The 12,074-nt window shown below is 35.5% G+C and overlaps 1 protein-coding gene across 1 annotated transcript in view; it reads right to left on the bottom strand.

Moving 5' to 3' along the window:
* Positions 1-12,074, bottom strand: part of LOC145694523 (uncharacterized) — a 108,582-nt gene that overhangs the window by 2,088 nt on the left and 94,420 nt on the right. Inside the window, exon 16 of the mRNA XM_081770837.1 lies at positions 5,259-5,312. Coding sequence (XP_081626963.1) covers positions 5,259-5,312 — 54 coding nt within the window. The remainder of the gene's footprint in view (positions 1-5,258; positions 5,313-12,074) is intronic.

Here is a 12,074-nt window from a genome sequence, read left to right as displayed (position 1 = left end):
GGCCCCCAGGTAGATCTAAGTTCCTAGTGTCTGGCTACTTAACCTGTACAGGCTTCGGCAATAGTAGGTGACTACGGATTAAAACTTTTTCCTTTGATTTGTATTCCAAAAATAAACGGCCCTTATCAGGCCCACAGTTCATAAACTCGGCACACAAAATCCGCCTCTACCCGTCTCTCCACAACAGACAGAATGGTGAAGCCAAAGAAGAGACACTCAGCAGTAGATGAAACGAAAGAGGGTATGAAGCAAAACATCTCGCCATCTACACAGCACGACTCAAAATGGCGGTCATAAATGCTGCCCCTGAGTACATAGCTGATCCATTTATCATTGGTGACAAACTAAGAAAGATAGTGGGTTCAAAACGCGCCATCCGGATTATTGACCACATCTCTAGCAGCAAAAAATATTTTTTTCTACCATTCCTTCAGGAAGCAATAAAGAATGCCTTCGTACGCAACTGTAGGTTATGTGATTTTGGAAAATACACTAGCGTCATTATACTCCCATCAAAGGAAGAGGCAGAACTAGAGACTGAGGAACATAGAGTGACAATTCAACAACAGAAGAATGTGACCAGCCAGTTATAGAACCCAGCTCTTCCTCCTAAACCATTTCCTAAGAAACGGCTGACAAACTCACCCAAAAGCAGCAGCCTTCTCCCCAACAACAACAGAGAAGTATGTCCAGATAGTAGCAGAACCCATTCTTCCCTCCCAAGAAATTTTCCAAAAAGAAGTGGATCGCAAACATAAACGTCCAACAAACCCTTCCAAAAACAGAAGCCCTCTCTCCCAACAACAGCTATCATGACCACTCACAAATCAATGCAGTGACCCTAATGCATCACCAATCCAGAAGAAGAACCTCCACACATGGAAATCCTCCACGTACACATGTGTACTTAAAGGGCTTCCTCTGAGTATCTTCATCGACCACATATAAGCAGAACTCAAAACTCAGCGAATAGACTTCACTGACATCACAAGGATCATCAATAACAAAGGGCCTATACCTCTATTCATGCTCTTTTCGCACAACCTGAAGAAGTTAATTCACTTAAACAAATAGAAATAACAATCGCAAAGAAGAAATGTCGTGTAGAGGCCTCCAAGAACGAAATCAGACCAAAACCTTGCTCAAACTGCTTCGAATACGGGCGTTTTTCGACACTACAAGCAGAAACGCAAATGTGTCAGATGCGGTACCAATTACGAAGGCGTTTACAATTTCTTACTCAACAAGCACTTCTGTGCTACCTGAGTCTAGAACGGCTAATCGCATTGGTAGTAGCACGTATCCCAATAGGCCTCTTCACAACATAAAACCCCACAAGATCTGCCTAGAATCCTCAACATCCCGAAGAAAACAGGAACATCCGGCCCTTTTCAGAACAAAGACCCTCCGCTGGATCCCCCGGATGACCCAACAGCAAAAGTGTCAAGTGCCGACATCGCAACCATGATTCAGAAGCTGTCAAGGAAGCTACCAAAACAATGATACCATGCAGTGGGTTGCATATGTGCTCATCACGTATGTTAAACCATTCGAACTCCCTATTCTTCATAAAGGAATCCAGAAAGCCTCCAGACATCTGTCCAACAATATTAACATAGTCACCTCAACTAAAGGGATGTTTACATCTCACAGTCCACACACACACCTCACAAAATAAAGAAAATTACAAATCAATACAACATCTCAACACAGGCCACAAACATAAAACATCAAGAAGAACGCGTCTCCAGAACAATCTCAACACACAAAATCCAAAACAATACAACAAAATTTTCTAAATGATACACTTCTAGATACTTACTACCAATCAGCGATAACCCCCGACTCAAGAACACTCTTAACTATCTGTGCTTCCCAATAAACAAGAGCATTTAGAACACACACATATTCAAGTTACACATCTTCAAACAACACAAACAGCTTGCTCCAACAAAGCGGAACACACACATATTCAAGTTACACATCTTCAAACAACACAAACAGCTTGCTCCAACAAAATAATTTGAAGGAGAGCGAATTAATTTACACTACATTGTCAAGAAATAACGAAACCCCACGACATGCTCTCACAAACAACAAAAGTGATACTCAGCAAGACGAAGAACGTGTGTCGGAACCAAACTGCTTCCACTGAAAACAGAAGAAAAAAACACAACCAGTTTCACTGCACTACAAAGAGTAAAAAGAACCTACTAAGACAACCAAACATAATCTACATCGACGTCAGAGCAAAGCAGCCTAAGGCTGGACGACCCTCCGAAGTACGCCTCAGAAGATGTATCAAGGCCGTGTGACTGATGATCAAGGGAATTGATCGATTATTGTATGCTTGGACTTCTAGAGACTAATTGAGGGAGTGTAATTTTAAATTTGGTAGTTAAGATACAAATTCATCTACTCAAATCGCGCATCAAAATCAGGAGTGTTTTATATTATAAGTCAAAGCCATAGGTGTTTGATACACAGGATATCAGGTATATTGAACTTATCCATCCAATAGACTTTTGATCTTGCTATAAAGTTGCGCTCGATAAAAAAAAATAAAAATATGAAGCCACCATCATCTGGGATCACAAAACTTCAAAAATCATCGTAACTGACGCAACTGGCTTCAGATCTAAGAGAAAGAAGAAGCGAAAAGATAGCCATAAACTTTAGCAACTGGAAAATGGAAGCCATCAACTGTTAGAATCTGCAAAAGTTAAAGCCTCATGAATTATATAACAAAAAGGCAATTTACTTCTCTCAGTGTTTTCTTTGTGCTTACTAACTTTCAGTCAGACACAAACACAAGACTTTAGTTCTTGTCAAGTTAAATGCGCACTAAGTAGCCTATATACTAGATGTATTTTAAGTACAATTTTCAGCGTTATTTTCTTATAATTTTTGAGGCTGCCGATTCTTGCTCAAACAAACGAGCAGATATTTTAACTATAATCAAATTTTGATAAATGAATTTATTCCATAGACCAGCAGAGAGGTTAAGCCGAAATTTCCTTGTGCACGCACAAAATGTGAGGCCGTAATAACCAAAGTTCGAAAGTTGAATTTATTCCTTTGTCTCCTCGGGACTGATGAACCAACATACTGCCACAGTAAAATCTTCTCATGCATAAACACTACCAGTGGCGTATTTACGATTTAGTTTCGGGGGGCTTTGCTAACTTTCGGGGAAGGAGCTTTGCCTGAAAATGTGAAAGTTCTGCAAGATATTTCATATACTTTACTATAGTAAGTAAGATTTCGGAGGGTGCTTAAGCCCGGAAGCCCCCCTAAATACGCCACTGAACACTACATATAGACAATCAAGAAAAACGGATTAGCATTTAAACTTTGAATTGCGAATTGAGTTGAGTTTAACGTCCCGTTCTACAGCGACGCTATATGAGACGTGGACCTATTGATTAATGCGGAATCCGAACCACATGAGCTTCCACCAGGAATCGAACCCGGGTCTACCACGCCAAAGGAACATACCGCTTAGCCACGAAAGAGCTCATTCAAATTTTGAGAACAATGCTTACTGTAGAATGCCACCAGAACCGACAACGGGTGTGAAAATTCTTATTCGCACCCCGCGATCTACTGAAACAAATTAATCCGTTACAGAGATATTCTTGATCAACCGCGTTTCAAGAGGAGGCGACTCCAAATAAATCACAATCTGCTTTCCAACAATTGTAAAAACACAACAATAGATCCAATACACAGTTGATTTGGTGAGCGTGCTAAGAGGTATTTTACTATCAGAATTATTTAACTAATCATACTGATAGAGATAAAAATAATATCCATTAATGTTAGGGTTGCCATATGTCCGTATTTTGTACGGACTGTTTGTATTTTTGGGTCCGTGTTCGTGTCCGTGCCGTACAAAGCATGAAATATGAAAATGTCCGTATTTGACAGTTTTTGGAGTTGCCCGAAAATTTCCGAGTAGGGAATCACTAAAATCTCGGGAAGAAAGAATTGTTTTCATCATATAGGTATACAGTAACTTATATTTTAATAACTATTAGACCCGAATAGCGTAGGCAGTGGCGTATTTACGATTTTGTTTCGGGGGGGGGCTTTGCTAACTTTCGGGGGGATTGCCTAAAAATGTGAAAATTCTGCAAGATATTTCATATACTTTACTATAGTAAGTAAGATTTCGGGGGGGGGGTTAAGCCCAGAAGCCCCCTTAAATACGCCACTGAACGTAGGTTATGTTTTTAAGAAGTGTCTCATTTTTTCCATTCCAGGGTTCTTTTGGTTAGATTTGATGTATATAATCTAATGGCATAATTTATTGTTTTCTTCATTATACTATATTGTTAATGAAGAAAAAAATAAAACATTAATTTCCAATAGTATTTTAAGTATTACAGTAAACAATTGTGTGACACCGATAACATGAAAGTGTGATTTTTAGGTAAGAAATTTTTAAATATTTATTCTGTGTTTGGGCACCGTATCTTTGGTGGGTCGTCATTTTAACGCTTGTCCGTATTTTGGGTCAAAAAATTATGGTAACCCTTAAGCAGATTCAGTAACATAAGTTTAATTGTCCGAAGCCATTCAATTATGGAAACCATCCCGCTTTGGATCGCGAAAAATATGACCATCTTAGACAAAGACACAGTTCTGCTGCTCTACTGACAAAGTACAGTACAATTGTGAATTTCCGAGAAAACTATACGTTAATTTGATGTATCACTTAGACCTATTCTTATTTGAAAAACCGAAAGTTGAATCTAATATGGCGGATCCAAGATGGTGGCCGGGGTGTGTAACATGTGTCAGAGAAACAGTACTCAATCCAATTTGTTTTTTATTTGTATTTTAATTCTACTGTTTGTTAAAAATTATTAATTTTGTACCCTTTAATACAAAATAAAACAAATATTATTTAAAAAGTAGTTTACAAGGAACATAGACAGCATGATAAGTCATCAATTACCGTTGAGTTAATTTTTCTAGTCGTTGCCTTAACCTAGATTTTTGGATAATTGAAATTCTGGTCACACTGTAATTTCTATGGATGGCAACACTGAAAATTCTTCCGATTGGTATTTTCTGGTGTAGAATAATTTTATCTATTATTGAGGTAAGTTACATTTCATTATCTCTTTACAGTTACGAAAAACTGGCAAAAGAAAAATTGTTAGCTTTTGAAAAATATTTAGTAGTCTGCCCCTTAAATATGGAAGAATAGCGTTTGTTTATAAGTTAACAATCGAAAATTGCTTACAAACCTTGGTCGGAAGGTAACTCCTTGCGGTATGAATGTTGGAACGACATTGATGGTCCTAAAAAAAAACACAAGAGTAAAAATATAAACAGATGAACAAATAAAACACAGTTCTGACCAGAGCAGAATGAAATATATTAAAAACTATACTTACAATGTAGTTCTGAGGGAGTGTTTGTGTCTGATGAAGAGGACGTTAGGTCCTTGAAACTGTAACACATTGTAAGTATAGTTTTTAATATATTTCATTCTGCTCTGGTCAGAACTGTGTTTTATTTGTTACTCTACTTATCCAGAGCCATGGAGTTTGTTCATTATAAACAGATGAAATATATAAACAAACTCCATGGTTCTGGATAATCACAATAACATTTAAAACACAGTTCTGACCAGAACAAAATGAATTATATTAACAACTTTACTTTTTTTTTTTTTTGGAGGACTTTTGAAGGAAAAGTAAAGATGAGATTAGACAACAAAGGAGGATTGTTAGGTTGGAGAGAAGAAAAGGATAATAGAAACAGAATGGTAGTTATAGGTAACATAATGTTATCAGAAGAAGAGAAGAAGTGCTTAAGTGTAGGACAGCGTTTCCCAACCGGTATGCCGCGAATGGGCCGCTGGTGTGCCGCGAGAAAATGAAAACAAAATTATTAATTATATAGCAACCAAATTACAAGACAGGAAAAATGTGTATTTTTATTTCACATTACTACGAACCTCTACAATGGAAAAAATACTGCAATTGTAATAGACATACATTACTACTACACAGATTGTATTTCGAAAACAGAATTTTATTAATATTTAAAAATTGTGACGTATAATAATCCTGTTAATAAATTATAAATTTCACACTGTGTTACTTGTCTGTACATTTTTGATGTTTAAAAAAAAAAAGCATTTATTATCTTTGTTATGACTATTATTGCTTCTTTATTGTTACAGGTTATTTCGTAACTTGAAATTTTAAAATGTCGTTCTACCCTTTCGACAAAGCGATCACTCATACAAATTACCTCCATCTGTTTTAAAAGTACAAGAGATTTGTTTGTTCGTTTAGATACAGTTTTCAAAAAGAAAGTGTATTTGAAAAGCCTGAGTCCTACATTTCATTGGAATTGTTTTCTATTTTTGAATTAGAATGAAAAATAAGTATAATGATTTACGATGGGAGAAAACCAGTGATCGAGCTTTTTTTTCTCTCTCTCTGTGAGAAGGAGGTCAGTAATCACAGAAAAAAATTACGACGGTATTTTTTTCTATTTACTACCACTACTGATAATAATAATAATATCTATGAGTGTGCCGCGAGAATTCAAGTTACACCCGCAGTGTGCCGCAAGTTGCAAAAGGTTGGGAAACGCTGGTCTAGGACATAAATTTAATGTTAAAGAAGAAGAAGTGAACAAAAAGGAATTAGTGTACACAGTAAAACAAGCAATAGCAGATATAAAGGACAAGGAGGAGAGGGAGAAAATAAGAAAAAAAGGATTATCGATATAAATGACAGACAGACATGAACAAGAAAGAAAGTAATTTAAGGAAAGAGGAGAAGGAAGGACTGAAAAGCCTAAGGAAAAGAAAAGACATTGTAGTGGAACAGGCGGATAAAGGAGGTGCGTTGGTAATTATGGATATAAGGTGGTACCAAGAAAAACTAGGAGAGTTATGTGATCAGACATATGAGGAAGTAGGTAACAAAAACATGAAAGAAGAAGTGATGAAGAAGATAGTTCAACAAGAAAGAAAAAAGGAAGGAATTAAAAAGTTAATAAATGAAAAAGGAAGGATTCCTATCATGAAAAGTTTTCCTAAAATACATAAGAAAGAAACTAAGCTAAGATCAGTAATGGATTGCAGAGATAACTATTTTGAACCACTAGAAGAAAAATTAAGAGATATAATAGAAGAAATCAGAGAAGAGCAAGAGACATACAGAATTAAGAACACGGAAGAATTGAAGAAGAAGCTAGATCAGATTAAGTGGAATCAGGAGGACTCGTTAATGTTTAGTGTAGATGTTAAAGCCATGTTCACAAGTATAAGAAGAGATTATGTTATAAGGGCGATAGAAGAAGGAATGGAAGGGAAAGTTATAGGTCAATGGAAAAAAGAAAAAAGCTATAAGAGCTCTTAAAACGTTATGGGGAAATAGCTACTATATAATTGGAGAAAGACTGGTAAGTGCTGAGTCCAGTTTTAGCGGAAATAGTGATGAACCATTAGGAGAAAAAAGTGACAAAAGAAGCAAAGGGAAAACTAACCTTCTTTAGCAGATATGTAGATGATTGTTTAGGCATATGGACAGGGAATACAGATCAACTGGAGAAATATGTTGTAATCATAGAAGACGAAGAAAAAGGTATAAGGTTAGAATTAGAAGTAGAAGAAAACAAATCTATGAATTTATGGATATGAAGATAGAGAAGCAAGGTGAGAAACTAATTACCTGTTGGTATCAAAAAACGTGTTGGGGAGGTATTTATTGTCACTGGAGAAGTGATGTAGACAAAGCAACTTAGAAGAACTTCATTAGGAACATGGAAAGGAGGATAAAGAACATCAATAGTGAAGAAGAGGGAAGGAAGAAAGATTTGGAAAAGTTCTATAAACAACTTGAAAGTAATGGATATAAAATAGAACAGATAAAGGGAAAGAGAAAAGAAGAAATAATAAAAAAGACAGAAGAAGAAAATAAGAAATGGTATGGAATTCCGAGCGTAGGAGAAAAGACGGAAGTAATAAAGAAGTTATTAAGAGAAGGAGGTATTAAGATATATAGAAAAGGAGAAACGTTGTTGAGGTGTATAAGGAAGAAAAAGAAAAGGAGGGAAAGCAATATAAAGGAGGAAGAAGGAGTTATCTATGAAGTGAAATGTCGTGAGTGTAACATGGAATACACAGGGAAGAAGGGGAAAAAAACTTTCGACAGATTAAAACAACATAAAGACGATGTTCGAATGAAAAGAGAAAATAACGCTATTTACAAACATGTGAAAGAAACGGGGCATAGGATAGATTGGGAAGGTAAGGGGCTAGAGGTTTAGAAAGAGAAAAAAGAAAGATTATTAGGAAGTGGAAGGAAGCGAGAAGAATAAAGAAAGAACAAGAGGAGAACTTAATGAACTGGACAAGTGGTATAGATATACATGAGCAATGGGAGAAATTATTAGAAGTTATAGAAAAGTAATAAGAAAAGTACATAAAGGATATTAGTGCAATTTGAATAATTTCAAATTTCTGTTATATTATTTTATATAAAGATCAATATAATTATAAAATTGCGTTGACAATTAACATGTATTAACAATGTATTTATATGATATTGCTACATATTATAAATTTAAATTTGATATATATAAAAACAAGAATTAAAATTATATAAATGAATATGCTAACTAATGGCTGAGGAAGATATAAGATTTGCTGTCATCTGTCTTCTCTAAATGTCTGATGAAGAGGACGTTAGGTCCTTGAAACTGTAACAAAAAACGTATAGTTATTAATATAATTCACTTTGTTCTGATCAGAACTGTGTTTTGAATGTTAATGAAATATATAATTTGCATATCTCAAATCTATTTATTTATGAAGTACATATAAAAAAATAAAAAGAGTTTTAACGAAATCATCCATGTAACATTTCCCAATGTAAAGTATGATCAAGTGACATAAATCTAGGTGAATCTGTTTCTACTTCAGAAAAACCTAATACCTTTATGAACCTGTAATCGATAACGTTCTCAACTGATGTGCCGCGGCACATTACTGCACCGCGAGATTCCGCGAATGCATCGCGAATCTTTCCAGGTAATATGACAATGAAGAAAGATAAACAAAAATAATATTAAAAACCAAACTAAATCAAAACATAGCGCAACAGCCCTTTTTTGTTAGCCAGAGCCTCTCCAACGCCATCTGTTAGCGGCCGGATGAACTACATCCAACCTAACGACGAACACATGGTCAGCGAGATGCGTCGCTTTATCTCTAACAGGCTCACTTCTTTTATTGATGTGATTCCCCAGTTTGTCTCACGACGCTGGGTGGACACCGAAAATTGGGAAGCACCAGCCGGGAATCGAACCCGGGACCACGCGGACGTGAGTTCAACGTTATAACCAATAGACTATGGTGCCCCACAAAAATAATATAATTGAATTTAAATTTGAAATAAGAAAAAAAATAAGAAAAATATTAGAAACCATGAAAAATACCATATTTATTTTTGGTATTTGACCTAGTATGACCTTGAAAACCACTTATGTTTGAGGTGGACAGCATCGTGTACGTGGGTTTACTGGAGATTCTCTCGTATCCTCCTACATTTTCATGATCACTAATTGTTCATTGTGTCTCTTCTTTAGCATACAGAGGGGCCGCGGTGGCTCAGTGGTAGAACGTTCACCTCTTGTGCTTGGGGTTTTCTGGTTCGATCCCAGCCCCCGCCAAGTGAACTTTGTGGTGGACAAACACCGTGTAAGTGGGTTCTCCCGTTTCCTCTCACTTTCTTCATTCCACCATTTCATTCATTTCTCACAACCACCGTCTCCTTTAGCCTAGCCGGCATAACCGTGGGACGTAAAACTTAAAAGATTTCATTTTTTTTTCTTTAGCATACAGAGTATCACAACCATGGGACGTTGAAGTGAAATATTTCATTTCATCTTCATTTCAAGATGAATGGGACTGAGGCTACCTCGGATTATATTAGAAACTCGGATTTTGTGGGAAAAGGAGGCTAAATTTTGTACAAGTCTACTGTAGTAAGACAAAAAAAAAGTATAGGGCATTCACTTCTAAACTAACTTATTATTACTACTAATTCATGATTTATATATATATATATATATATATATATATATATATATATATATATATATATATATATATATATATATTAGTTTAACGTCTCACGTTACGTCGTTTTGGCTAAAGAAGAGCAGACGATGCAAATAGTTATAACTGCAGCCGGCAGGGTCGCCGATATCACTTTTGTTGGATCGTGGGAACGATTTGAATTTTGAATTGGAGTGTTGCATCAGAGAGATCAGTGTTTCCAACTTGATGGTCTATGACGTTAATTAATAACTCCAAATACCTTAAACGTGTTGGTACTACTACTACTACTCCCCCCTGTCGTTGTTGGTTATTATTACTAGTTCTCTGTGTTAATATACCGAGTGTAAAATTCCTGTTCTCACGTCATAGATTTGCGATTTGGTGTATTTTGGTTACAATTTTTCTGCTTTGTAATGGAAAATTGTGTTACGTACGGAACGAAACGAGATTTTTCTCGAGTTTCATGTTCCTTACTACTTGACCCAAGTCTTAGATCTTGACTATTGTCTTAGTGCTGCATGACACGCAGTGTAAAAACTATAAACTGATAAAGTGATTGCACGAACAAAATAAAGGACATTTACCAGTGTTTAAAGATACGCGAGCCATTACACATCATACTACAATAATAAATAATATGGTTTACATGCTGTTATATCACACCCGTCAGAGACATATCATGCAATGGTGTCATCATTTCGGCCATCACTTGACTGTTTTTACTCTGAGTTTGAGATACATTGCAATCTATAATATAATAGAATAATATACTAATAAAAAAAAAAAACATGAAAATTACTTATAACGGAGAGTCTTCTGCCCCTTTCTTCCCTCAAGAAAAACCTCAAGTGACGCTACACGTTCTGTTCTCGTGACGCAGAAGGATTCTGATCAGTGTTTCTTTAAGAAAAAAGGGTCCGGGGGGCACACTTAGTATTCTGAAAGGACACTTATGGTTCTATTCTATTTATTAATGTATTATAGACGTACTATTTTGGTCTCCTCCGGGGGAACTCTCAGATTTGCGGGGGGCAGTGCTCTCCCAAAAAAGTATGGAAGATGATCACTTCTAGACAAAATTATGAAAAAAAAGTTTTATAAATTTTGAACATAAATTCAGAAAGCGAAAAGAAACGATAAAACTTTTTCGAGAATCGAAACGAGATGAGATTTATACAAAATTTAAGAGACGATACGATATTTATATATTATTTATGGAACGAGACGAGATTTATACAAATTCTATAAGACAAGACAAGATTTATACAAAATCTGTGAGTCGAGACGAGATTTCTACGAAATTTATGAGACGAGATGAGATTATAAAAAATTTATGAAACGATACGAGATTTATACAAAACATTACGAGATGAGATTATTTATAAAAAAATATGAGACGAGACGATATTTATATTATTTATGAGGCGAGATGAGATTTATACAAACTAAATGAGACGAGACCAGATTTGTACAAAATCTATCATCGAGACGAGATGATATACAAAATTTATGAAACGACACGAGATTTATACAAAATATTACGAGAAGAGATTATTTATACAAAATTTTTGAGGCGAGACGATATTTATACATATTTATGAGGCGAGATGAGATTTATATAAATTGTATGAGACAAGTACAGATTTATACAAGATCTATGAGTCGACACGAGATTTCTAGGAAACTTATGAGACGAGATGAGATTATACAAAATTTATGGGACGAGACGAGATTTATACAACACATTACGAGAAGAGAGTATTTTATACGAAATTTATGAGACTAGACGAGATTTATACAAAATTTATGAGACAAGACGAAATTTATAAAAATAGGAGACAAGACTATATTTATACAAAATTTATGAGACGACACGGTATTTATGTAAAATTTGTGAGGCGACACCATACTTATAAAAAATATGAGACGAGACGAGAATTATTTAAAAAATATGAGACATTTATGCAAAATTTAT

The sequence above is a fragment of the Thermobia domestica genome, chromosome 9 (genome assembly GCF_964235325.1).
Source record: "Thermobia domestica chromosome 9, izTheDome1.hap1.1, whole genome shotgun sequence".
NCBI classification, from domain to species: Eukaryota; Metazoa; Arthropoda; class Insecta; order Zygentoma; family Lepismatidae; genus Thermobia; species Thermobia domestica.
Note: the sequence above shows the minus strand (reverse complement) of the source record. Positions and strands in the feature narration are given on the sequence as shown.